The 27,582-nt window shown below is 52.2% G+C and overlaps 1 protein-coding gene and 1 long non-coding RNA gene across 4 annotated transcripts; one reads left to right on the forward strand and one right to left on the reverse strand.

Moving 5' to 3' along the window:
* Positions 1-5,066: 5,066 nt before the first annotated feature.
* On the reverse strand, positions 5,067-16,729 carry SELPLG (selectin P ligand). 3 transcript variants are annotated; one of them, XM_055238619.2, is made up of 2 exons: positions 16,555-16,729; positions 5,067-7,167 (listed from the first exon to the last, which is right to left on the reverse strand). In XM_055238619.2, the coding sequence occupies exon 2, from the start codon at positions 7,160-7,162 to the stop codon at positions 5,864-5,866; it is 1,299 nt and encodes a 432-aa protein (XP_055094594.1). In that variant the 5' UTR covers positions 7,163-7,167; positions 16,555-16,729; the 3' UTR covers positions 5,067-5,863. The 3 variants fall into 3 exon arrangements, with proteins under 3 accessions (XP_055094594.1, XP_055094593.1, XP_063470574.1); XM_055238618.2 differs by lacking the exon at positions 16,555-16,729 and adding an exon at positions 14,657-15,033; XM_063614504.1 differs by lacking the exon at positions 16,555-16,729 and adding an exon at positions 11,187-11,321.
* Positions 16,730-17,460: 731 nt separating this feature from the next.
* On the forward strand, positions 17,461-25,656 carry LOC129460582 (uncharacterized). The gene is made up of 3 exons (XR_010114943.1): positions 17,461-18,879; positions 19,228-19,288; positions 23,683-25,656. It is a non-coding gene; the product is annotated as an uncharacterized lncRNA (long non-coding RNA).
* Positions 25,657-27,582: the final 1,926 nt, after the last annotated feature.

Here is a 27,582-nt window from a genome sequence, read left to right on the forward strand (position 1 = left end):
AGCAAGTGGTTCAGCTTTCTGAACCTCGGTTTCCCTGGCAAGAAAATGGAACAATCATTGCACCCACATTATGGGGTTGAGTCCTAAATGAGATAATGCAGACAAACTGTTTGACAAGGCACTAGGTATGCAGTAAGTGCTTAGTAAAGGCCAGCTGCTTGTCCCCAGCCATCCCTCTTAGTCCTAGGCCCCAGCTCTGCTGTGTTGTGTTCTCTGCAATGAGAGGGCTGCGCTGTACTTGGTTACCCTCCCAAGGAACAGCGTCTTCTCTCAGCAGCCAGGAGCCACAAAGGGTGACTAATGGGGGACTTCCAGGCGCCAGGGCAGGTCAGCAGGGCTGAGGCTTTGGGGCGTGGGATTCCCCCAGAACCCCACTGTGATCTCAAGGACAGCGTGACACAGTGGTAAGATCCTGGCTTTCAGGTCGGGTTCCAATCTCAGATCCTCTTCATGATCTGGGGCAGGCGACTTCACCTAGCTCTCAACCTCAGTTTCATCTTCTGTAAAATGGGGAGAATACTAGAACCTTCTGTGAGAGCTGTTTGAGGGGATTCAAGGGGATATTGCAGCTGTGTGTGTGTTCAGGATGTGTTTGCTGAATGGATGAGTGGGGTGATTCAGGCTGGCTGTCCTCAGGGGCATGGGAGGCCCAGGCAGGAGGGGAGGGCACAGGGGTGTGCAGGAGCCAGACTATATCTGCCTGTGAGAGCTAATCAACAAAATTTTCAGAATTTTGTGTCAGTTGTTAAATCAATTAAATTCTATTATATTAAAAGCCGAGGTCATCAATACTCAAAACTCACCAATTTCTACTAATTGTACTACATTATTCGATGATCGATGCTCCTGTCACTAACATCTATTGTATCATCGACTATATGATGGTTTGGTAGCTCAAAATCGGCTATGGGAGTATTTACATGGAAGACATTGGCAAATGCTACAAATCAGGCCTTTTTCCCATTGGAAGCCAGTTGTTAAACACTTAACAGCACGCCACTGGCTTTGGGGCTCCTTCCTGGCTAAATGATCTCTAAGTCTGGCCCAAGGGAAACGCGGGCTTCCACCTGCTCTAAGAGCTGGCGGCTGGCGCCCCCTGGTGGCCGCTTCAAGCACCCGGCTTCGCCCACCGTGAATGAAATCCCACACCTTGGAGAGAGAGAAAACTGTAAAGGGAAGGTGGCCCTCTTCCAACGCAAATGGAAAGCTGTGGTTACACAGCATCCTCAGGAGCTGTCAGGGAATAGGGGAAAGCTCCCAGGAAGACGAGGTGATAAGATCCCTGGGGAACAACTCAGAGGTCCTTCAGCCTGAGTCCACAGCCCCCTGCTGTGGAGCGTTCAGCTCCCCTTCTCTGACTTTTCTGATCCCTCCCAAGACTCAGTCTCGCCTCCTGACCCACCAGCCTGCCAACCCCAGGTGTTAACTGACCCAGCCCATGGCAGACACTCCCACCTTCTTCCATCAGCACCCCCAGGACACTTTGAACACACCTGCCTGTGTGTATCAGATTTGATCCTTCTAGAATTTCAGGGGAGGAGACAGACACTGCATTTCCAATATGTGTCGGCCCTCTCCCCACTCCTCCCCAATGGTGTCCCATGGCCCTTCCCCCTGACAGCTCTTTCCTACCTTTCCCTTGTCTCTTTCCTCCAACCCCTCTCTCCCAAGCTGCAGCCAACTCCTGCCAGACTCACCCTTCTCTGTGAACTCCCCTTTTCCAGGCTAAACCATTGGGGGCAGGGAAAGAAGTCCTTCACTTCCAAAGAGGCCATTGAAGGTATTTTTTTCCTTTTCTTTTTTTTCTTTTTTCTTTTCTTTTCTTTTTTTTTTTTTTTTTTTTGAGACAGCTTCTCACTGCTGTTGCCAAGGCTGGAGTACAATGGCACGATCTTGGCTCACTGCAACCTCCACCTCCCAGGCTCAAGTGATTCTCCCACTTCAGCCCCCTGAGTAGCTGGGACTACAGGCACACATCACTGCACCTGGCTAATTTTTGTATTTTTTTGAAGAGATGGGGTTTCACCACATTGCCCAGGCTGGTCTCAAACTCCTGAGCTCAAGCCATCCTCCTGCCTCGGCCTCCCAAAGTGCTGGGATTACAGGCGTGAACCACCACACCCAGCCGGAGGTATTTTTCAAGAAGAAAAATAAAGATTATCCCCTGAGATGACTTTTATTCCTCTCCTAGAAGGTAGAACAGAGTCTGTTTTAAGCGGCAGCTTCTTTCTCTATATATGGAAATGACTGGAAGGTATTTGGGAGCAGAAGACCAAGAACTCTCCAAATCCTGGTTTTCTAATCTGACTGAAACTGCCTTTGCAAAAATTGTAACTGAGGAAATTATGACAGTGAAAGAGACCAGACTGAACAGACTCCATCTTGCTTCTAGCCTTTAAGCTGTCCTTGTTCATGTTTTGACTTTGAAACAAAATTAATAATATCCCTTCCCCCCGAAAAGACCCCCTTCTTGCCTGGGGACCAGTCTGCCTTTGCAGGACTAACAAATTAGCTACAAGATTAGAAATTACGGTTTAGGGGTCATGCAGCCTCTGGCTCCAAGAGTCTGAGCCTCCCCAAATTGCTCCTGGGGATAACATCAGTATTGTAAAACCGAAGATCACTGCGTGAGGTATTTTGCAGACCCTGCACTGGATGGATCAGTTGACACCACCCAGGCCGGTATTCTGGCTCAACCAGTTTTGCCATCGCAGCCAGGAACAGAAGACATGAAGAAAGCCTCACTGGGACCCCCTATGACTCCATCTCCAACCTGACCAATCAGCACTCCCCACTTCCCAAGCCCTTACCAGCCAAATTGTCGTTAAAAACTCCGATCCCCGCATGCTTGGGTAGATTGATTTGAGTAATAATAAAACTCCCTTCTCCTGTACAGCCTGCTCTGCATGAATTACTCTGTCTGCATTGCAATTCCCCTGTCTTGATAAATCCGCTCTGTCTAGGCAGCAGGCAAGGCGAATCCACTGGGCGGTGACCTGACCCTCACAAGGTAGTGTGGGTTTTGAATGGGATAATGCAAATGTTGCTTAAATAGCAGGGCCAACCTGGTTTACTGGGGCTGAGTTTCACAGAATATGGGACTTTCAGTGCTAAAATCAAGAAAGTCCCGGGCAAACAGGGACGACTGGTCATCCTATGCTTAAAATCAGACGTCGGCAAACTGACGGAGCTGAAATAAGCCTGCTCCCGTTTGTAAATAAAGTTTTATTAGAACACACCCATGCGCATTCATTTATGGACATATTGTCAGTGGCTGCTTTTGTACTACAAGGACAGAGTTGAGTTGTTGCAACAGAGGCTATGGTGTTGCAACAGCTAAAGCCTACAATATTCACTGTCTGGTCCTTTAAGAAAAAGTTTGTCAGCTTGAACTTTTCCACCATTTGACAGCAAATCAGTGCTTCCGTGAGTTGTACAAAAGGTTGCAGGCTGCATCTAGGCTCACCAATAAGCTACTGGCTGTTAATGAGAGACAGGGCCTGAGAGAAAAGGAGAGGTCAGGGTGAGCTTCTGGAGAGTGGGAAAGATTCTGTGCTTGGCCAAGCTTTAATAAGTCAGGCCCCTGAGTCCTCTCCTAAGCCCATCTGTGCACTTCCTTGTAAAATCCAGTTCTGGGCCAGGCGTGGTGGCTCACACCTGTAATCCCAGCACTTTGGGAGGCCGAGGCGGGTGAATCACCTGAGGTCGGGAGTTCGAGACCAGCCTGACCAACATAGTGAAACACCATCTCTACTAAAAATACAAAATTAGCTGGGCATGGTGGCGCATGCCTGTAATCCCAGCTACTCAGGAGGCTGAGGCAGGAGAATCGCTTGAACTCAGGAGGCGAAGGTTGCAGTGAGCCAGATCGCGCCATTGCACTTCAGCCTGGGCAACAAGAGCGAAACTCCATCTCAAAATAAATAAATAAATAAAATCCAGTTCTAACAAGAACTCTGCTAAGTCAGCTTAGCAACAACCCTCCCCCCACCACTCCATATCTGATCACCTCCCATATCTGATCACCTCCCATATCTGATCATGTTCCTCATCTGCCACCATCCCCCCGGTGATGTCTGAGCACCCTGGCCTGCCTCCAGTATGAATCCTGTTAGGTCAGTGTAGAAAATGACCGAGAACCCATCCCCAACAGTCAGTTTAGCCAGAATTCCCCTTCCCCTGATGTTTCCTCTTGGTAATTTTCCAACCGCAGATATCCAACCCTGCTCCCTGGCTATCAGTTCCCACTTGCCCCTGCTGTACTCATAGTTAAGCCCAAATGCCCCCACTGCAAAATCCCATAGCTGCAGTCCCTGCAGTGATCGAGAGAGTCCCCCTCCCCTTGAACAAAGTCTTCCTTACCATGCTTTAACAAGTGTCATTGAATCTTTTTTTTTTTTTTTTTTTGAGACAGAGTCTTACTCTGTCACCCAGGCTGGAGTGTAGTAGCGTGATCTCAGCTCACTGCAGCCACCCTCTGCCTCCCGGGTTCAAGCAATTCTCAGCCTCCTGAGAAGCTGGGACTACAGGCACATGCCACCACACCCGACTAATTTTTGTATTTTTAGTAGAGACAGGGTTTCACCATGTTGGCCAGGCTGGTTTTGAACTCCTGACCTCGGGTGATGTACCCACCTTGGCTTCCCAAAGTGCTGGGATTACAGGCATGAGCCACCGCTCCCAGCCCCATTTTTTTTTCTTTAACAGGAGGATAGATTGATGTTTAGAGGGATGTTGGTCTGAGGTTTGGGGGGGACCAAATTCTGTGGGCCAAAACTGGGTAATGGAGGAAGTGGAATACAGTGGTCACTGGTGGGGAAGGGGCAACCCTCCCTTTGGCCCCCCACAGCCTGAACTTTTCCTGGTCACCCAAGGATGTATAAGACCCCCTGTTGTCCAAGAGGCAAAACGGAAGTCAACCTAACAGCCCATGAAAGAGGCTTCCTGGGGGGCCAGGGGCTGAGGGCAGACAGCTGAGGACCAGCCCCCATCCTGCACTGAGGGCTGGAGAATTCCGGGAAGGCTGCCTGAAGGAGACAGCCTTGAAACCTTGAAGGATTCCGCTATCATTTGTCCATCACACATTTATTGCCTGCACTGGGCCTGCAGTTGGATACTGCAGTGAACAAGACAGAGCCCACCCTGGAAAGTGGCCACAGGGGAAGGCAAGAGAGGACGGCTGGGGGTCACTTGTCACTAGATGGAAGCTCCTTGGACCACACAGTCCCAAAGAAAGGTCTGCCCTTGGGCCTGCGAAACCTATTCCAGCCCTCACAGGCTGAGCCTCACCCTGGGTTTTCCCAGAGAAGTGCCCAAGAAGACCCAAGCTGCCCCAAGTCGGAGGAGCAGCAGGAAACGGCCTCAGGAGTCCGTCACTCTCCAGTACTCCTCCCTTAGAATGTCCACTTCCTGTTTGGTGACCATGGCAACCAGAAGACAATGGCAGTGCGTGTGGGGTGGGGGAACTCCATCCTCCTTGGGTAAGTGGGGAGGAGACTCCAGTGACCAGGAGAAGCGGGGAGAGCCATGGGAGACGCTGAAACCCAGCGAAGATGGGGGACAGGAAAAAGGAGAGAATCTGTCTCAAGTAAATGGCCTCCTGCCCTGGACCTCGGCTGAAATGTGGCTGGGATGTGGCTGGGCTTCATCCAAGGAGGGAGGAAAGAGGTGGCTCCGCTTGCCGGTCTGTTTGGCCCCAGGCTGCTCTTGTCCTGTTTGGGTGGCCAGAGTTCCTTCCCTGAAGATCCCCATCCCCAGGGGTCTCCGAGGAAGCCCAGAGCTGTGGAATGAGGTCTGGGCACTCAGGGGTGGCCCAGGAGAGACCGTGGAGGTGGGGTCTTGCCAAAACAGATGGCAGAGGGAGCTAGGGGAGGAAGCTGTGCAGGGTGAGGTCATCCCCCTCACGGTCCTCCCTGGGCTCTGGCGTCAGGCCCTGGCTCTTGGCCTTGGGCAGGCCCCCATTGGCTGTGGCGGAGGGCCCCTCACCCCCATCAGGCAACAGGGATGAGATGCAGACCATCTCGGTGGGGGAGTAATTACGCACGGGGTACATGTGGCCCTTGCGGGAGAGGCGGACTGCCAGCACCACAGTGCACACGAAGAAGATAGTGGCCACCAGTGCCAAGATTAGGATGGCCAGCAGGCACTGCTTTACAGAGATGTGGTCTGGGGGCCCCACTGGGTGGTTGATGGACAAATTGCTGGCTGCCATGGGAATGCCCTTATGAGTAACAGAGGACACAGAAAAGGGTATGAACAGACCCCTTTTGGTAGTAGGTTCCATGGACAGGGCCTCTGTGGCATTGGGTTCTGTGGACGGGGCCTCCATGGCTGCCAGTGGAGTGGTCTGTGCCTCCGTGGCTGTGGGTTGAGAGGTCTGTGCCTCTGTGATTGCCAGAGGAGTGGTCTGTGCCTCCATGGCTGCTGGTGCAGTGGTCTGTGCCTCTGTGGCTGTGTGTTGTGTGGTCTGTGCTTCCATGGCTGCTGGTGGAGTGGTCTGTGCCTCCGTGGCTGCTGGTGCAGTGGTCTGTGCCTCCGTGGCTGTGGGTTGAGTGGTCTGTGCCTCCGTGGCTGCTGGTGGAGTGGTCTGTGCCTCTGTGGCTGCCAGTGGAGTGGTCTGTGCCTCCGTGGCCACCAGTCGAGTTGTCTGTGCCTCTGTGGCTGCCAGTGGAGTGGTCTGTGCCTCCGTGGCCACCAGTCGAGTTGTCTGTGCCTCTGTGGCTGCCAGTGGAGTGGTCTGTGCCTCCATGGCCACTGGTTGAGTGGTCTGTGCCTCTGTGGCTGCTGGTTGAGTGGTCTGTACCTCCATAGCTGCCAAATCCGTGGACAGGTTCCCCATGTTGGCCAGCTCCGTGGTCAGCTCTGTGACTGCCCCTCCTGCATCCAGGCCAGTAGAACGCCTTGCAGCAGGCTCCACAGTGGTAGACTCAGGGGTTGCAGGCCCAGTCAGAGGAGCGGTGTCAGTGCTGTTGCTCAGTGTTTCTGGAGGCTCCGTTTCTGGCAGGGAATCATAATCCAGGTACTCATAGTCGGTGGCCTGTCTCCGGTCCCGGGCAAGCAGGGGACCCAAGGCTTTCTCTGCTTCATCTGCCCAGGTGTCCCACAGCTGCAAGCTGCTGCCAGGGCCCAGTAGGATCAGCAGCAGGAGGAGTTGCAGAGGCATGGCACCTTGGAGGAGACAACAGGTGGAGGGATGTCAAGACAGCTTCACCCTTGGGCTTAGCAAGCACCCTAGACCACCACCCTCTACTGCCACAGCTGGAAGCATATCTGGTCTGGAGCAGGGACTGGGGACTTAGGCATCCCTGACATGCCTGGGATGGAGAAGACCCTCAGCCAGTAGCAGTTATTATTATTACTAATCAACATGAATAAAGCCATCCAGGAGGGCCCTTTAACTTCTTCTAGATGGTGCATAGAAATTGATTTGCCTCCCTCTCCATTTTGATTAAGCCACTTTATTTGTGGACAGGACAATCCATTGGGGTGTAGAAAGAATTCGTGCCTCTGCTTCTAGTTCTATTAACTTTTCATGTCACTCTTTTTTTTTTAGATGGAGTCTTGCTCTGTCACCCAGGCTGGAGTACAGTGGCACTATCTCAGCTCACTGCAACCTCCACCTCCTGGGTTCAAGTGATTCTCCTGCCTCAGCCTCCTGAGAAGCTGGGATTACAGGCATGCACCACCATGCCCAGCTAATTTGTGTATTTTTAGTAGAGACGGGGTTTCACCATATTGGCCAGGCTGGTCTCAAACTACTGGCCCCGAGTTATCCGCCCACCTTGGCCTTCCACAGTTCTGGGATTACAGGCATGAGCCACTGCACCCGGCCTCATGTCACTCCTTCTTAATTTCAAGTATTATATTATTTATAATCTATCATAAGAATAAAGTAGTACCTGCACAGAATTCATAAATAGATTAATTGACCAGTTATGAAGTCCATAAGCAGAAGAGTTTGGAAACCACAGACCTCCCAGATACAGCTGCTTATTGGACCTTTGAGGCCTCTTGGAGTCTGATTCTGCCTGCTGCCCGCTCTCCCTGCCCACTGCCATGCCACCTCTATATGTCTGTCTTCCTCCTTCTCCTATCTTGCTTCCACCCTCCGTAGCCCTTGCCAGTCCTCAGAGTCTCAGTTTATCTCATTCCTTCTCAATGACTTGGCTTGGTCCCATTTGCTTTGGTGGTGTTCTCGCCTGCACAATGCACAACAGGGATGACGGTGCCTACTTCACAGCCTATTGTGAGGATAAAATGAAGGGATGCATGCAAGACCCTCAGCACTTCGTTTGCATGACAACCTCTCAGCAAAGGTTGATTTAGTTCTTTCAGTCAACCTGCACTGTAAGTCTTCAAGGGCCCAGGGCTACTTAATTACACTCTCCATGGCCAGGAGAAAACTCAAATCTCTTCAGAACATCCCTGCTCTCAGGAAGCTTATAGTCACTGAGTGTGCCTGTGGGTAGGACCACTGTCTATTCAGAGACTCTACATTGTCCTCCCTACTAAGTAGCCAGAAAAGACAGCGCCTCTTGTTTGGCCATCTCATTGATCTTTCTTCTTGGCATTGGCAACACCTATGCTTTCTTGTTTTCTTTCTCTCCCCTCATGCTCTCCTTGGCACTGGCTGGTGTTTACAGAATTGAAAATTCTGTGCTGAGAATCCTATGGTGAGTGACAGCCATGTTCTGGGGCAGGATTCAGATATTCCTGCATTCCCTGGACATAACACCCTTCAGCAGCACACAACCCTTAGAATAGTGTCTGATGCAGAGTGGGCATTCAAGAATAGCACCTGGACAATTTCCAGTCTCTTCCTTTGTACTTCATTCACATGATTTGGAGGAAAGAACAGTTGCTCATCATTCCTCGGGTGACTATAACTCACTCACGGGACCCTCACCTTCCAGGTTCAATCTTATCTCATATGTTAGTTAGAATTATGTTGGTTTCTTTTCTTTTTTTTTTTGTTTCTTTTTTTCCGAGACAGAGTCTCGCTCTGTTGCCCAGGATGGAGTGCAGTGGCATGACCTCGGCTCACTGCAACCTCTGCCTCCCGGGTTCAAGCAATTCTCCTTCCTCAGCCTCCCAAGTAGCTGGGACTACAGGCACACACAACTATACCCAGCTAATTTTTGTATTTTTAGTAGAGACAGAGTTTTGCCATGTTGGTCAGGCTGGTCTCAAACTCCTGACCTCAAGCGATCTGCCCACCTCAGCCTCCCAAAGTGCTGGGATTACAGGGCGTGGGCCACCGCGCCAGGCCTATGTTGGTTTCAAATATGCAAATCTGATCACAACTTAAACTAATTTATTTCCATTTATTTATTGACTTACTTATTTTAGAGACAGCGTCTCGCTTTTTCGCCCAGTCTGGAGTGCAGTAGTGCAATTATAGCTCACTGCAGCCTCGACCTCCTAGGTTCAAGTGATCCTCTCACCTCAGCCTCCTGAGTAGTAGGGACTACATGCACATGCCACCACATCCGGCTAATTTTTAATTTTTTTTTGGAGAGACGGGGTCTTGCTATGTTGTCCAGACTGGTCTCAAACTCCTGGCCTCAAGCAATCCTCCTGCCTTGGCCTCTCAAAGCACTGAGATTACAGGCATGAGCCACCACACCTAACCCACATCTTAAAATAATTTCTTAGGCCAGGCGCAGTGGCTCACGCCTGTAATCCCAACTCTTTGAGAAGCCAAGGCAGGTGGCTCACCTGATGTCAGGAGTTCAAGACTAGTCCGGCCAACATGGTGAAACCCTGTCTCTACTAAAAATACAAAAATTAGCCGGGCATGGTGGTGCTCCCTGTAATTCCAGCTATTTGGGAGGCAGAGGCAGAAGAATTGCTTGAACCTGGGAGGCAGAGGTTGCAGTGAGCCAAGATCACACCACTGCACTCCAGTCTGGGAGACAAGAGCAAAACTCTGTCTAAAAAATAAAATAATAATACTTTCTTAAACCAAACTTTACGATATTTGCACCAGAGACATCTGGCCCTGACAATTATCCCCATTTTACCAAGGACAACACTGAGGTTAAGAGAAGTGAAGTGACTTGCCCAAAGATACACAGCTGGTGAGAGGTCAAGATCAGATTGAAACGCAGTGAGGTTCAGGAAGGCATGAAGCTATCAGGAGAGACCTGACCTAGTTGAGGAGACAAAAGGCTGGGCTTGTGGACTTGGGTGGGAGAGGGAGGGCAGAGTAAGAAAAAGGAGGAGCTTGAAAGCTATGTCCCCCAGAAAGGCCTGCCACGTATTTACCAGGTGCCATGCAGGGCATAGGGTTGAAAGCATAGATGTGGGGTCAGACAAAAAGGATGTTCAAGTCCTAGCTCTGTCCCTTACAAGCTGTATGACCTTGACACAGATGCTTGCCTCCCTGAGCTTCAGTTTCCCCATCTGCAAAACGGAGGTAAGAAACCGTGCCCATCTCATAGGGCTGTTGAGAGGGTGCAACAAGGGGATAGATTCAAAAGTTCCAGGCTGGTGGGCATGGTGGCTCATGCCTGTAATCCCAGGACTTTGGGAAGCCAAGGCGGGCAGATCACTTGAGCCCATGAGTTCAAGACCAGCCCGGGCAACATAGTGAGATCCCCATCTCGACACAAATAGAAAAATTAGGCCAGTCACCATGGCTCACTCCTGTAATCCCAGGACTTTGGGAGGCCAAGGCAGGTGGATTGCTTCAGCTCAGGAGTTCCAGACCAGCCTGGGCAACATGGTGAAACCCCATCTCTCGTCTCTACGAAATACAAAAAAATTAGCCAGGAGTGGTGGTGTGCCCCTGTAGTCCCAGCTACTCGGGAGGCTGAGATGGGAGAATTGCTTGAGCTTGGAGAGATCGAGGCTGCAGTGAGATGTGATCGTGCCACTGCACCCCAGCCTGTGTGACAAAGCAAGACCCTGTCTCAAAAATAAATAAAAAAATTTTTAAATAGAAAAATTAGCCAGGCATGATGACGCACACCTATAGTCTCAGCTACTGGGGAGGCTAATGCGGGAGGATCGCTTAAGCCTGGGAGGTTGAGACTGCAGTGAGCCGAGATTGTACCACCGCACTCCAGCCTGGGCGACAGAGTGAGACCCTGTCTCAAAACAAAAGTTCCAGGCTTACGGTAGGTGCTTAATAAATGTAACACACACACACACACACACACACACACTTTTGCCTCCCAATTTACCTTCAGGGCAGCAGAGTTTCTTTGGGGTAGAGTTCTTATCTGGGGGAGTAATCTACGGCCCAACCTTCGCCCCACGTTCCTGGAGGCAGGGACTTCAGGAAGAAGCCACTAGCCTAGAGACATATTTCATACTTATGAGCACACTCACAGCCACCAACCCCCACTTGGGCAGTTCTCTGTTCCTGGAAGGCAAAGCCCTCAGCCACTTCCTGGAAGCAGAGAAGGTGGGGGCAAAGTTGCAAGGCCTGGTCCCCCTGGTTCCCGGGTTGGGGGAGGCATCTTGGTGAGTCAGGGCCGGACTTGCAGCAGCCCGGAGGCTGGGAGAATAACACAGAAACATGGAGGGTGCTGGGGCCCAGTTCTTCAGGTAGGCTGTCACTGTCACCCACCCCTCCCCTACAGCCACAGCCTCCTGCACCCAGAGACAGCTGGGGTGGAGGAGAGGCTGGGGCCTGAATCCCACATTTGCCCCCACTTAGCGGCTGTGTAAACTCGGGCAGGTCGCTTCACCCTCTCTAAGCCTCAGTTTCCTCATTGTAAAACTGACAATATTGCTAAAAAAAAAAATCATCATGAGAATTGAATGAGTGTATGGAAGGTCCCAGACGCTGGCTTCCAGCGGGGGTTACTTTATCTGGGGGGCTCTCTTCGGGGCTGCAGGCAGAGGAGCAGAGGAAATGGAGGTCTCAGACTCAGAGGGTATGGAGATGGCGGCCTCTCTACCTCCCCCATGGGTATTTGGGCTTTGAGAAAGCAGAGACCTCCGTACCTGTTGTGATAACACCTGGTGCATTGGGAAAGCCCAGATCTCCTTTCCTGGGCCCGTCTAAAGCAACTACCTTATCCTACATGTTCCTGGTGTCAGTGCTGAAAGTCCCTCAACCCCAGAAACACCTCACTCCCAGGCAAACTGGGGGTGGGGGGTGTTGGTCACCCCAGCCTGGTCCCTGCCATCCCATGGGCTTTAAGACACAGCAGCCTGGAGCCAGGCCACAGCTGAGCAGGCATCAGCCCATCTAACAGAAAGAAAATCTGAGGCTCAGGCAGGCACGGTGCCTCAAGCTTGTACTCCTAGCACTTTGGGAGACCAAGGCAGGAGGGTGACTTGAAGCCAGGGGTTCAAGACCAGCCTGGGCAACATAGTGAGACCACCATCTCTACAAAAAAATTAAAAATTAGCCAGGTGTGCTGGTGCATGCCTGTAGTCCCAGCTACTCGGGAGGCTGAGGCCAGAGGATGGCTTGAGCCCAGGTCAAGGCTGCAGTGAGCTATGAGCGCACCACTGCACTCCAGCCTGGGTGACAGAGTAAGACTCTGTCTCTAAGAAAAAAACATATTTTTTTAATGAAAGAAAAGAAAATCCGAGGCTCTGAGGGATCTTCTCTCAGCTGAGGCCACACAGGTAGAACGGGGAGGAGCTGAGTTTTCTCACTGTGTATGGCAGGTGGCATAATACCTCCTTAATATTTGCGACAGTAAATGTATTATACAACAGTTAAAATGACATATGTGGGAGCCCCTCCCGTGGAGGGATGATTTCATCCTCTCACAATCTGGTGACCTCATTCCTCCTCACCCCTGTGTTCACTGGCTCTAACGGTGCCATCACACCAATTAGCAAGCAAGGCCCAGAGCGGCGGGATCACTCCCAGGCCCCATCTTCCACCTCTCCTCTCCCTAGAAGGCAAAAAAACAGTCCCACAGGAGTGGGGCCCGGGCAGGGCTCCGACAGAGGGGTCTCCAGTAACCACATCCTATTTGTCTCAACACTTGCCTAACGGAGTAGGTCAGAGACTGCTCGTTTTGCCTCTTTTGCCCTAAAACCAGGCTGCTTCTGGCCCAGGCCCCATCTAGACCCCATGTGGGCCCCATCTAGGCTGTGTGGAGGAGCAGGCTGCAGGGGGCCCAGACTCCAGCTCCAGAGACCCCGCCGTGTGGCTGCCCTGAGCTGCTCAGGAAAGATCCTCATGGGGCTCCACACTACTAGGAACCTTGCACTGAGAATCCTGAAACTGGGGGTCAGAGCGGGCAGGATCTTGGAATGCTAACATTCAAAAGACTGAGCATCTCAGGGTTTGGGTCAAGTAGTCACCAAGAGAAGGAAAGACCCCAGATAACTGAGGCACAGGCAGCAGATCTAAGTCTGGGTAGACAGGACAGACCCTGCCCTGCCCTGCCCTGCCATGCCCTGGGAGTCACATCAAACCAGGTCAATCCCCAGCTCTGTCCCTTAGAAGCTGTGTGACCTTGGGCAACTCACCTCACCTCTCTGAGCTGTGGGTTCCTTAGCTGGAATACAAGGACAATGGTAGCACCCGCTTTTTATGGGGTTGTTGTGGGTTGAAGAGGGCCAGGGAAATGCTGAGTCCTCCCAGAAGCCTTTCCGGATTGCCCCAGGCATGATTAGTCACCTCCCGTGTTTAAATCATTTCTGCTATTCATTTACTTTCTAAAAATGTATTCACATTGACTCCTAAACTTCCAGAAGAGAGGAACCACAGCTGTCTTGCTGATCAGGCCGCAGGCCCAGGATTTAGCCGATGGGCAGGCACACACCTCTCGCAACACTTGCCCAGCCACTGTGGCTGTCTGCTCTGCTACCCCCACGAGACCACAAGTTTTTGGAGGGCAGGAGCTCTCCTGGGTCTCCTGGCATCCCCAGGGGCCTCACTAAATGCCTCTGCAGAAGAGGACATGTGACTGAGGCAGGGGGACATGCACAGAACTGCACAGCATGTGCTGTCTTCAGACTTTTCACATCACATTTGCCAGCTGACGCTTTCCAACCTCTTTCCATCATCTACCTCAACTCACATCAGGGAGCCTCTGTAGACATTTTTTCCCACTTATCATCGCCCTCATGAAAGGTTTATTTATTTATTTACTTTTAGAGATAGGGTCTTGCTCTGTTCCCCAGGCTGGAGTACAGTGGTGCAATCATAGCTCACTGCAGCCTTGAACTTCTGGGCTCAAGCAATCCCCCCAAGTAGCTAGGGGACTACAGGTGTGTGCCACCCGACCCGGCTACTTTTAAATTTTTTGTAGAGATGGGTTTTCACCATGTTGCCCAGGTTGGTCTCAAACTCCTGGGCTCAAGCAATCCACCTGCTTCAGCCTCCCAAAGTGCTGGGATTTACAGGCATGAGCCACGGTGACCAGCCCTCCTCACGAAATGTTAATAGCACAGATATGCTGTATATCTGTTTAATGTTTGGTGGCTTGCAAACCACAGTGTTAGTTGAGATTTTTTTGTTACACCCCCTTCCCCACCCTCCACCCCGCCAAGAACCAAGTTACACCTGCTGGAACCCAAACTTGCTGGCCTGATCCAGAGGCAGTAAGGTACCTGGCACAAATGAATTCAATGAGACCTACGTCTGGTTAGTTGAACAACTGTCTTTAAACAGTTTTCTAAACACCCCTGTGTAGACAGACAGATTAACAAATACAGGCTCTCAACACACACATACCAGCCATCTTATCTCCTTCTAGACCACTGGCCCCCACTGCCATCTTCCTGTTCAAGTTCAGCAAAGGAGATCGAGACACAGGCCTAGGGTCACCACGAACTCCACAGGCATCCTGCAGCCAGAAGCCACGCTGCCAGAGGCAGCTGCTTCTCCCCTTCAAGTCTCAGTTTTCTCATCTGTAAAAGGGGCACTGTCCACCCTCCAAGGTTCTCGGATGATTGATTCCCCAGCTCCTCTGATTGCCCCACTCTGGGCCCAGCCTGGCAGCCCAGCCCTTCCTCTCTCTGAGGTTTAACTCCCCTGGCTGCTGGCCAAGCCTGTTGAGGGAGGCATCAACCACTCAGGGCGCGGCCTCCCCAGGTAACGCCAGAGGAAGAGACTCTGGGGCTGTCTGAGGGCCTGGGAGACACCTTCTGAGGCCCCGGCCCACTGGGGGGCCTGGCTCTGGGGGCCTCAAAGTCAGAGATGGAAAAAAAAGGAAAACAGAAGAAAGAGGAAAGAGGAAGAGAATTCTAGGCAACAGAAGCCCAGATATCGACAATATGGGGTGTGTGTGAGTGTGTGTGTGTGTGTGTGTGAGAATGTGTGTACAGCAGGGCACAACAGGCCCCCGCCATTTCCTTTTAGTGTCCTGAAAGTATCTCAAATACAAACTAATAAGAGTATTCTAATTTTTTTTTTTTTTTTTTGAGACGGGGTCTCACTCTGCCACCCAGGTTGGAGTGCAGTGGCACAATCTCGGCTCACTGAGACCTCCCCCTCCCAGGTTCAAGTGATCCTCCCACCTCAGCCTCCCAAGTAGCTGAGACCACAGGCATGCACCACTACGCCTAGCTAAGTTTTTGTATTTTCGGTAGAGACGAGGTTTCACCATGTTGCCCAGGTTGGTCTCGAACTCCTGAGCTCAGGCCATCCACCTGCCTTGACCTCCCAAAGGGCTGGGATTACAGGTGTGAGCCGCTGCACCCAGCCAAGTATTCTAATTATTATTATTATTATTGTTTTCCCTCTTGCTAACAATAGTATCCTAATTCTAATATTTTAATAGTTTGCCACAGGAAAGTGTCATTTTCTCAGTCTTATAAAAATGGGAAGAATGCATCTTTCTCTGAAAACAACTTTTTTATGCGTCCATAACATATGCGGCTTCAAGACAAATCCTGCTCTCCCCTCTACTTTCTGGAGTCTTCCAGACCTAATCTCAGCTCTGCCCCTAAACAAATCCCTTCACCTCTCCCGACCTCAATTTCCCATCCAGGAAAGGAGAGGGTAAGATCATTTCTAGGGAAACACTCATGGTTTCTCTGATTTTCAAAATCAGAATGCCCCCAAGCCAGAAACTGCAGGCAAACTGGCCAGGGAGGGAAGTAAGTTAATGGGAGGCTGGGGCTGGTGGGTCACACCTGTAATTTCAGCACTTTGGGAGGCCAAGGCAAGAGGCTTGAGGCCAGGAGTTTGAGACCAGCCTGGGCATCAAAGTGAGACCCCATCTCTAGGAAAGGTAAAAATATTAGCTGCATGCGGCGATGTGTGCCTGCAGTCCCAGCTACTCAGGAGGCTGAGGTGGGAGGATCACTTGTGCCCAGGAGTTTAAGGCTGCAGTGAGCCATGATTGTGCCACTGCACTCCAGCCTGGGTGACAGAGTAAGACCTTATCTCAAAAAAAAGAAGGAAAAAAAAGTTGGCAGGAGCAGGATTCAGAAGAGTCACAGAATAAGGCCACAGACTCCAGGAAGACTTTAGTCTTGAGTCAGAGGGGCCTCAGTTTGCCCTCCCCAGAGGCTGCAGCTCAAGAAGGGCCTGGCGGTCCTGCCCAGGCCTGCCAACAGCTATAAGGCAGGCCCCTGGGCCATGGGGACCTCCAGCCACTCCTTGTGGTTTTGCAAGCCAGCACTTACCACCGTGCTCAGCAGAGCATGGGACAGCTGCCTCGTGGGCCCAGAAGAAGTGGCTTCTCTGCTTTAGTGACAAGGTCCCAGCCAACGCTGCCAGGCACTGCTGTGGCACCCCCTGTGGCAGTCCCGGATCCGAGCAACCCCCAATAGCTGTGTGTGGAAGGAGGAAGCGAGAATGTGGTTACTTAGGCAGGGCCATGTGACAGCCCACACCCCTTCGTTTGTGACAGCTTTGGTGACAACATTGATAAAGATGGGGTGGGTAGTGGGGCATCTCCTAGGTCTGACATTTTTCTTGGGTTTCCATAACTGTGAAAACACTAAGAACCAAGTAGAAGCTTTCTGGGGAGAAGTTCTTTGGTTCTGGGTGGGGCCCAAACTGAGAAAGGCCACAGCATTACTTCAGCAGCAATGGACAGTCAGGGCCAGAGGGAGCCCCTTGAAGGGCAGGAGTGACCAGATAAAAAGGAGAATGGTCTCACTTCTTGCCCAAGATTGGCACGGGGTGGGGAGGGATGGGAGGTGGTCGGGGAGTAAAAAACACAAAATATGAAGCTTCAAAGGGTTTGTAAATATGGTGTATTTCTTCTTGCAGGACTCAAAACACTCTCTCTAGATGCACTGCACGGGCCCTTTTAGCTGCAACCAAGCGTCTCTCTAGGGAGCTGGACTACAGCTTCCACAAGGGCAAGGCCTGCTTATCTTATTTCTTCATCCTAAATTTGTTCATTTGACCAACTCTGGCAATCCGGACTGCATGCCCTGAGGTCCAAAGGCCAGCAATTCTGGGCTGTGGCCCTCTGGTAGCCCTCCATCCACTGCAGAGGCCGGCGAGTAAACAAGTCGATGGAACATCATGCCACAATGACACAGCGCAGTGAGTGCCATTCTGCGGTGAGCAAGGGAGGGGCCTCTCCTTCCACCCTGGGTTGGGGAGGGAGGTTAACAGGAGGAGCTTCCAAGAAGTGGCACTTGAGATGACAAGCCAGGTGGGCATCCCAGGCAGAGAGCACAGCAGAAGCAAAGGCTGGGAGGCCTGAGAATACCCAGACACTTCTGGAAGGGAGGGGGTCTCCCAGGGTCTGCCCTGCGGCTTTGCACCAGGCAAGGGCTCAGGACATGCACAGGAAGATATTCATATCTTGCCTTGCACAAGGTTTTGTTTTTTTTTTTTTTTTTTTGCTTGTTTGTTTTCTTTTTTTTTTTTGAGATGGAGTTTCACTCTTTTTGCCCAGGCTGGAGTGCAATGGCACAATCTCGGCTCACCACAACCTCCACCTCCCAGGTTCAAGTGATTCTTCTGCCTCAGCCTCCCGAGTAGCTGGGATTACAGGCATATGCCCCCACCCTGGCTAATTTTGTATTTTTAGTAGAGATGGGGTTTCTCCACGTTGGTCAGGCTGATCTTGAACTCTCGACCTCAGGTGATCCACCCGCCAAGGCCTCCCAAAGTGCTGGGATTACAGGCGTGAGCCACCGCGCCCAGCCGCACACAGGTTGTTTTAAAATGAAAACCAGAGACCCAGCAGGTGTTCGCCATGACACAGTCTCAGCCACCTTAGGAAGCTGCAGCTGGGAAGAGCCAAAATCTCACCCTGCCTGAACAGACAGGGAAACCGAAGCCACAAGAGTGGAAGTGAGACCCCTAGAACCCAGGCCCCTCACCCTTCCCCAGCAGGTTTGGAAATAGCCATCCTTCAGGGACAGGGGTCTGAGAAACTCTAAACAGACCCAAGTCTGCCTGGAGGTCACTCTCTGATTAGCGGAGGTGAGTGGTTGCAAGCTGTCTGTCACATCCAGCCTGCCACGTGGTTTTGTGCAGCTTGTGAGCTAAGAATGGTGGTTACATTTTTAAGTGGTTGGAAAATGTTTTGTGATGCATGAAAACTGTGTGAAATTCAAGATTCCGTTTTCATAAATTTTTCTTGGGACACAGCCACACTCATTGGTATACACATATTGTCTCTGGCTGCTTTCACATTGCAGCGGCAGAGTTGAATAGTTTGATCACCTGCAAAGCCTCACAACACAAACGCTTAACATTTCCTGAGCCTGTGGTCAATGCCAGACCCTGTGGTAGGTGCTTTGCATACATCAGCTCATATAATCCTTGAAGCTGCCTTTAGAAATGAGGAAACTGAAGCTGAGAGGGAGAATGTGCCTTGCTCAAGGTCACACAGAGTAATGGCAGAGCCAGGACTCAAGTCCAGGCACATGGAATAATGTTCTTGATCTTAACCCCTAGCCTGGGACGGTGCAGGCTGAACGGTGAGCTCCGGCACATCAGCAATTACTGTATGTAAGGAAAAAGGAGTAGCTTAGCAGCAGGTAAGCTATTTCTTCTGTGTGTGTGTAATAGGGTCTTGCTCTGTGGCCTAATCTGGAGTGCAGTGGTGTGGTCATAGCTCACTGCAGCCTCAAACTCCTGGTCTCAAGCAAGCAATCCTCCTGCCTCAGCCTCCCCAGTAGCTGTTACAGGAGCACACCACCATGCCCAGCTCCAAGTAATCTATTTCAAGGTGAGACTTGAGCAGTGAAATTTCCTTCTCAGAGGAGCAAATATTGCTAAGATAAATCTGGTGTATGTCATCTGTGTGAAGACCATAACACCACACTTCACTGCACCTGACATCTGTGAGAGTCAAAGACTCAAAGTGAACATGTTTCTGCTTCTAGGAATCAAGCCCAAGAAAAATACTCCAAATTGCCTTCCAAGATTGAAGCAATGATATCTGAGGTAAGAGAAATATTGGGAAAAAACACAGACTCCCCTACTACAGAAACCTGTCCCTTGATGGAATGTGACGCAGGCATGAAATTCATATTTATATTGAATGCTTATAAAGTACTCAAGACCTGTTAGGCAGAAAAGAGAGGGTACAGAAGTATATAAACAGCATAATTCAAGTGTGCTTGGATGCTGAGAGGACAGACTGAAAGAAATGCTGACGGTGCCTATCTCTGGGTGGCATAATTATGAATGCCCCTTTCCTTTTAAATGTATTTTCTTTTCTATATTTGTATATAGAAAAAAATGTATATAATGATGTCTATTTCACTTTTTCTTTTATTTTGAGACAGAGTCTCACTCTGTCGCCCAGGCTGGAGTGCAGTGGCGCGATCTCAGCTCACTGAAACCTCTGCCTCCTGGGTTCAAGTGATTCTTCTGCCTTGGCCTTCCTAGTAGCTGAGATTACAGGTGCTCACTACCACAGCCCGCTAGTTTTTGTATTTTTAGTAGAGACGGGATTTTGCCGTGTTGGCCAGGCTAGTCTCAAGCTCCTGGCCTCAAGTGATCCACCAGCCTTCACCTCCCAAGGTGCTGGGATTACAGGCATGAGCCACCATGCCTGGTCTACTAATTTGTTTAATTGTCACAACTGCCTCATGAGGTATGTACTGTTAGTATCCCCATTTTGTAGATTAAAAAAAAATGTTCCAGAGAGGTTAAGTAACTTGCCTAAGGTCACAGAGCTAGTAAGTGGCAAAGCCAGCGTCTGAACCTAGGGTGTCCTATGAAAGAGCCTGCATTCAATCACAATAAATATTGGTTCAATATATAAATGATTCCAGCTCCTCCTTGCAGACCTTGCCTGCTGTGATTGGTCTAAGAGGACCCAATTCTCCCCACCTCCTCGCAAACACCGTGTGAGCTGCTTGGGGTGTGGAGCAGGAATTGCAATCAGCAAAGCCAATGGGTGTTAGGTTCCTCTCTACACTGGAGCCCAGTAGTGGGCTAGCCTGGGAAGCAAGGGCTGTTTATGGGTCTTCTGAGAAAAATGCGCTCCTGGTTGTAACTAAGTGCCTGGTACTGTTGGAACAGCCCCATGTTAAAGCAAAAACATGGCTCATTGGGCTCCTACTTGGAGCTCTCTTACAAGTGGATCCTGAGCAACTAGAGATGTGGTATTCAAACAAACAACCGATAACTTCCTTATACTTAAATGATCATCCGTGCACTAAATTCAGTCTTCCTTCCATTTGCTGATGGATGAAAATGCCTGCAGCCTCATGGTGGTCCCCGGTCCCCAGTCCCCAGAGGCAACACCACAGCCTGTACAGCTGCATGTGTGCAGTGGCCTATTTAATTGCGTTTTGCTTCTTTGTTGTTTCAGGGTGGGGAGCTGTTCCCACAGTGACAGGCACAGCTGTAATAAAGCCTCATACTACAGAGACAAAGAGAGGAAGGCTTGGGGGCCAAAAGCCAGCGCAACTTAGCTTCAGCCTGGTATTTACCAAGCTTAGGTTGGTCAACAGTACAGTTATTAAAGAAAATGAAAAATTAAACATTTGTGGAATCCTGAAGATATGTGGCTAGGCAAGGACTGTAACTGACGGGCCAGGTATAGCCTGAGATTTTATAATCTATGTGTAACTTGTCAGGAACTGTTATCCCTCCCTGACAAGGTGCTGGCTTCCTATGCAAACCTGTGTCCGCTTCCCTAAAAATGGGGAAAACAGGGGTGATAGAATCCCACCTCCCTTCCCAGTGGTCACTATCCCTCTGAGGAAGCTGAGGCTCCCTGGTGGCGCAGGAGGGCACAGGCGGACCGGAGCCCAGCCAGACTGCAAAGCCTATTTAAAAGCCCGTTCCTTCCTCCAAGGAAAGCAAGAGTCTTGCTGGTCGTGCAAGAGTCTTGCTGGTTGTGCCGCTTGTTTCTCAGGGCAGTGGTCTTTTCAGTTTACTCACAATGGGACCTTTTGTTCGAATGAAAGCAACGGTCTCATGAAATAGAATAAGAATAGAGCTGCTCGCAAGCAAGGCCCAGAAGGGAGGAGGGGAAGTCACGCCCAACTGCCTGCCCTCCCCCGTTCCCCTGCTGCTAGGGGGGCTCACGGGCTACAGCTTGCTGATTTGAATCATCCAAAGGGGAAATGGTCCACTGTGGGCCTGGTCCAGGCAGGATTCAATTCTCTTTCTCAAATGGGAACAGAGATCTGGGGAGTTCACTTTCGGCCCCAGATTTTGGCTGCCAATCTGGGTGGCACTAGGAACCAGCTTCTGGGCTGGAGACTGCAGCATGAAGCCATTCCTCCAGAGTGGAAGAAAACAGGGGCTCCCCAGCTCACTGAGTCTGCTTGAACTGGGGGTGGCCAGCGCTGCTGGTCCCAGACCTGGAAGGCCAGAGGGCAGACAAATGTTAGAAATGTACTCCAGACTCTGTGATTCTTCCCCAGAGGGTAGTGGCTGAAGGAATCCATGCCTCTGGCAGACATCCTCAATCACCTGGCCTCAAAGACCCCTGGGAAGGGGTCTTTAGGGAGAGACCTTGGTGTTGAGGAAGCCAGGGGCCTGGCAATAGGAATCCTGGGATATTTCGTGGAATTTAAGATCAGAAATAAAGCTGGACCTTAAGCATGGACTCGGGGAGCTACAGGGACCCAGAAGCCCTTTCTTCATCACTGCATACCTGCTCTGCCTGCATGGTCCCTGGCTTCCCCAACTCCCAGGCCCCCATAAAGGAAAACCCAGATCTGATGCCACTGATGGTGGCTCCAAGGGGCTCATAGGTCACCTGGAGTTGACTGTGGTCCAGGACAGTCTTACTCTGTGAGCAAAGTACCGCTGGGCAGATAATGCAATATGTGCTCCCATCCCAGATAATGTGTATATTTTCAACTATTCAGTCTTTCAGTAAGTACTGATTGACACATCATGCCAGATTCTGGGGATCCCGGTGAAGGAAACCAGTGCCTGTCCTCATGCGGCTTATATTCAATTCAGGGAAGACAGTCAAAACTCCAATGAGATGACAGATCAGCTGTCAGTGGTACTAAGGTGCTACGGGCACTATTTACATATGGGGGTCAGGTGAAGTGCTGGGAAGGGCAGACACTGGAGTTGGGGAAAGGATGGGCACTCCTGAGAGAACAGCACATGCGAAGCTCAGAGGTAGAAGGCCTCCTGAACACAAGAGAACATCAGGAGAGGGTGAGGGGCGGCAGGGCAGGCAACATGGGGCCTCCTAAGCCAGTGGTGAGGATTTCGTTTTTATTCTGAGTGGGATGAGAAACCATGGAGGGTTTGAAGCCTTAGATACAGGAGTCAATGAGCTTTTTCTTAAAGGGCTACACAGTAAATATTTTAGGCTTTGTGGCCATACGATCTGTTGCAGCTACTCAACTCTTCGAGTATAGAGCAAAAGCAGCCACAGACAAGGCACGGCGTGTTCCAATAAGCTTTACTGATGGACACTGAAATTTGAATTTCATATCATTTTTGTCACTACTGTTTTTTCCCCCAACCATTTAAAAATGTAAAAAACCTTCTTAGCTTGTGGACTACACAGAAGCTTCCGGCAGGTTGGAGTTAGCCCATGGGCCTTAGCATGCCTTCTCCTGCCTTAATACCTGAAAAGGTGACTATGGCTGCAGCTCTGAGAACAGATTCAAGTGGGTGGGGGAAGCTGGGTTAGGAAGCTGTGACTGTTAACCTTGTCAACTTGATTGGGCAATGGGGTGCCCAAATATCTGGTCACGCGTTACCCTGGGTGTGTCTGTGAGGATTTTCTGGATGAAATGAACATTTGAATCTGTGGGTTGAGTAAAGCAGGTTGCTCTCTCTGGTGTGGGTGGGTGGATCCGTTCAGTTGAGGGCCTGAATAGAACAAAAAGGCTGAGTAATAAGGAATTCCTCGCGGGCGTGGTGGCTAATGCCTGTAATCCCAGCACTTTGGGAGGCCAAGGTGGGCGGATCACCTGAGGTCAGGAGTTTAAGACCAGCCTGGCCAACATGGGGAAACCTCGTCTCTACTAAAAATACAAAAATTAGCTGGGCGTGGTGGCGTATGCCTGTAGTCCCAGCTACTTGGGAGGCTGAGGCAGGAGAACTGCTTGAACCCAGGGGGCAGAGGCTGCAGTGAGACAAGATTGTGCCACCGCACTCCAGCCTGGGGCGACAGAGTGAGACTCCGTTTCAAAAAAAAAAAAAAAAAAGGAATTACTCCTGCCTGACTGCCTTCAATTCAAGCTGGGACATCAGTTTTTAGCTGCTTTCTGATCTGAACTGAAAAACTCAGCTCTCCTGGGTCTCTCTGGTTTGTTGACTGCAGGTCTTGGAGCTTAGCAGTCTCCATAATCATGAGTCAATTCCTTAAATACATCCGGATCTCTCTCTCTTCCCGCACGCAGACCCTATTGGTTCTCTTCTTCTGGAGAACGCTAATAGAGAGGCTCTGTCCACGCAGAAATGATGGGAGCACAGGCTGGGGGAGTCAGCGGGCAGGTGTGAGAAGTAGCTGGGATATGGACGCACTGTGAAACCAGAGCCTGGGTGTGGGATACGCAAGAAGAGATGGGAGTCAAGGAGGCTCAGAAGTGGAAGAGCATGAACTTCCTCCTGTAGACAAAAGGGATAATCACTTGTGTCTCCTTCAGAGACCTTGACAGAAAACATCACTCTAGAAGCAAAACAGGGAACAGGCGGTTGGAGGCAGAGAAACCAGTTACAAGGCTGCTCGGACACTAGACTGGTATCTACGTGGGGAGGCACCTGGCAGGTGGCCAGATCCCCAGAAGGAATCTCCACCTTGTGGCTTATGAGGCATTCTGGGCCACTGCCTCCTGAAGACACTGCTCAGGGTGATAAGAACTCATTTTGCATTTGGGGAGCTGTAGGCGGGGATGGTGATAAGCAGCCCAGGATTTTGTTCGCCAAGAGGTATTATTCCAACTTCCACAACCCAAATAGCATCTCTGCACGGAAATGAAGCTGCAACAGCTCCCTGTCATGGATGGGGCACTTCCCAGCTCTCAGACCTCATCACTAGAGCCCCCAAGCTCGGATGTTGTTGCTGAACTCCCTCAAGGCACTGAGCCTTTAGTTAGCCTGAGCACCTCTCCTGGCTGGACCAGGGGTCACTTGCTCCATTACAGTTCTCTCCAGCCCGGTGACACTCTCACTGTAAATACAAGTTCTCATTCAGTGAATGCCAAGACGAATCCAACCCTACCTAGTGGGGGAGAGGAGATTAGGAAATGGGCGATGAGAGGCACAGGGCTCTTGGGAAGGGAGCCCTGCTGCTGGGGGCCTGAGAGGCACCCAGTGGAGAGGAGCCTGGACAAACTTGGCAACCAGCCCCCTGACCGCGTTCCGCAGCATCTCGGGGGCCAGGCACCCTGCGTGTGATCCCTTTCCGCTGTAACCAGGCCTGCCCCCTGCTCTTCCCCTCGGAGACACAGATGACCGCTCCTCTCTGGCAGCCCAAAGCTTTCTCTGCCCCCACAACTGCCTGCGGGCCTTTGTCTGAGCCACTTCTCCTCAGTTCTGTTCCAAACCCACCAGGAAGTCCTTCCCCAAAAGTCCACTTACTCTTTGAGATCGGTGTGAGGAAGCGGCTCTAAGAACAAAACTGAGCAGCCAGTGGTGAGTGCCCAAGCTCAAGTGTGCAGATTTTTTCTGACAGCAGAACAGACCTGTCTACTTGCCTTCCAAGTTGAGTCCTGAAGTGGATAACTTCCTCCTCTGACTTCTGCCCTCAGGCTCCCTGGGCAATGGCCCTGGCGTTGCTTTCTAGCCCCTCACCATGAAGCCTGTCAGGGAGCCGCGTGCCTCACCCTCTATCTGCCCCTCACTAAACTCAGGATCCTAAAATATGCCCCCTTACCCATTTTCGTTCACATGAATTAAACTCCAAATACAATGAATTTGAAGGATCCCATCTGCCTCTCTAAACTCACCCCCCTCCACATTTCAGCCAATCCAACCAACTCAGCAGCCACCTTATCCTCACGGACCTTGGGATGTGCAGTAATTCCCATCTCCCACCCAGCCCTCCTGACACTCGCCACAGGGGAACTTTCACCCAGCACACCACGGCTAGGTGAACACACCCCCACCCCACCCCACGCCCCAAAGTTCGAAGTTGAGAATAAGCCATTTGCTGGTGGACTCGGTTCCCGCAGGAGGGACGAGGATGGCTGCCATCTGCACATCAGCTGCCTGGGACTTAACATTTCACACGTCACGTTTCAAACAGAGGCAGCAGCTGCAGCTGAGATGAAGCATATCAAAGTATACTTAGCCCTTACTATATTGGAAGAAAACGTATTTCCCAGTTCCGATGACCTTCATTTTCTGCCATATTAAAGTCTTACATAATTTAATTTTTATATAGCCATCTGTCTTTTCCTTTGTGATGTATTCCATTGCTTTAGGGCTTACATTTTTTTTTTTCTAGCCTGAAGTGTAGATTAAAAGGGACTTACTTTCTTCTAACTAGAAAAAGAAAAGGTTTTCGTCTGGGAAGTGAGGAGCCCCTCTGCCCGGCCACCCACCGTCTGGGAAGTGAGGAGCGCCTCTGCCCGGCCACCCACCGTCTGGGAAGTGAGGAGCACCTCTGCCCGGCCACCCATCGTCTGGGAAGTGAGGAGTGCCTCCGCCCGGCCGCCCCGTCCGGGAAGAAGTGAGGAGCGCCTCCGCCCGGCTGCCCCGCCCGGGAAGAAGTGAGGAGCGCCTCTGCCCGGCCGCCCCGCCCGGGAAGAAGTGAGGAGCGCCTCTGCCCGGCCACCCCATCCGGGAAGAAGTGAGGAGCGCCTCTGCCCGGCCGCCCCGTCCGGGAAGAAGTGAGGAGCGCCTCTGCCCGGCCGCCCCGTCCGGGAAGAAGTGAGGAGCGCCTCTGCCCGGGCGCCCCGTCCGGGAAGAAGTGAGGAGCGCCTCTGCCCGGCCGCCCCGTCCGGGAAGAAGTGAGGAGCGCCTCTGCCCGGCCGCCCCGTCCGGGAAGAAGTGAGGAGCGCCTCTGCCCGGTCACCCATCGTCTGGGAAGTGAGGAGCGCCTCTGCCCGGCCGCCCCGTCTGGGAAGTGAGGAGCGCCCCTACCCGGCCGCCCCGTCTGGGAAGTGAGCAGCGCCTCTGCCCGGCCGCCCCGTCCGGGAAGAAGTGAGGAGCGCCTCTGCCCGGCCGCCCCGTCCGGGAAGAAGTGAGGAGCGCCTCTGCCCGGCCGCCCCATCCGGGAAGAAGTGAGGAGCGCCTCTGCCCGGCCGCCCCGTCCGGGAAGAAGTGAGGAGCGCCTCTGCCCGGCCGCCCCGTCCGGGAAGAAGTGAGGAGCGCCTCTGCCCGGCCGCCCCGTCCGGGAAGAAGTGAGGAGCGCCTCTGCCCGGCCGCCCCGTCTGGGAAGTGAGGAGCGCCTCTGCCCGGCCGCCCCGTCCGGGAAGAAGTGAGGAGCGCCTCTGCCCGGCCGCCCCGTCCGGGAAGAAGTGAGGAGCGCCTCTGCCCGGCCGCCCCGTCCGGGAAGAAGTGAGGAGCGCCTCTGCCCGGCCGCCCCGTCTGGGAAGTGAGGAGCGCCTCTGCCCGGCCGCCCCGTCCGGGAAGAAGTGAGGAGCGCCTCTGCCCGGCTGCCCCGTCTGGGAAGTGAGGAGCGCCTCTGCCCGGCCGCCCCGTCCGGGAAGAAATGAGGAGCGCCTCTGCCCGGGCGCCCCATCCGGGAAGAAGTGAGGAGCGCCTCTGCACAGCCACCCATCGTCTGGGAAGTGAGGAGTGCCTCTGCCCGGCCACCCACCGTCTGGGAAGTGAGGAGCGCCTCTGCCCGGCCGCCCCGTCCGGGAAGAAGTGAGGAGCGCCTCTGCCCGGCCGCCCCGTCTGGGAGGTGAGGAGCGCCTCTGCCCGGCCACCCATCGTCTGGGAGGTGAGGAGCGCCTCTGCCAGGCCACCCATCGTCTGGGAGGTGAGGAGCGCCTCTGCCCGGCCGCCCATCATCTGGAAAGTGAGGAGCGCCTCTGCCCGGCTGCCCCATCTGGGAAGTGAGGAGTGCCTCTGCCCGGCCACCCATCATCTGGAAAGTGAGGAGCGCCTCTGCTCGGCTGCCCCATCTGGGAAGTGAGGAGCGCCTCTGCCCGGACACCCATCGTCTGGGAGATGAGGAGCGCCTCTGCCCGGCCACCCATCGTCTGGGAAGTGAGGAGCGCCTCTGCCCGGCCACCTATCGTCTGGGAAGAAGTGAGGAGCGTCTCTGCCTGGCCGCCCCGTCTGGGAAGTGAGGAGCTCCTCTGCCCGGCCGCCCCGTGTCTGGGTAGAAGTGAGGAGCTCCTCTGCCT

The sequence above is a fragment of the Symphalangus syndactylus genome, chromosome 13 (genome assembly GCF_028878055.3).
Source record: "Symphalangus syndactylus isolate Jambi chromosome 13, NHGRI_mSymSyn1-v2.1_pri, whole genome shotgun sequence".
Classification (NCBI taxonomy): domain Eukaryota; kingdom Metazoa; phylum Chordata; class Mammalia; order Primates; family Hylobatidae; genus Symphalangus; species Symphalangus syndactylus.

Excerpts from the sequence above, each read along its gene's own strand:
- SELPLG (XM_055238618.2), bottom strand. The coding sequence starts at position 14,699 with ATGGCAGTGGGGGCCAGTGGTCTAGAAGGAGATAAGATGGCTG. Across the intron at positions 7,168-14,656 it reads AGAAGGAGATAAGATGGCTG|GTGCCATGCCTCTGCAACTC; the intron begins GTATGTGTGTGT and ends GTCTCCTCCAAG.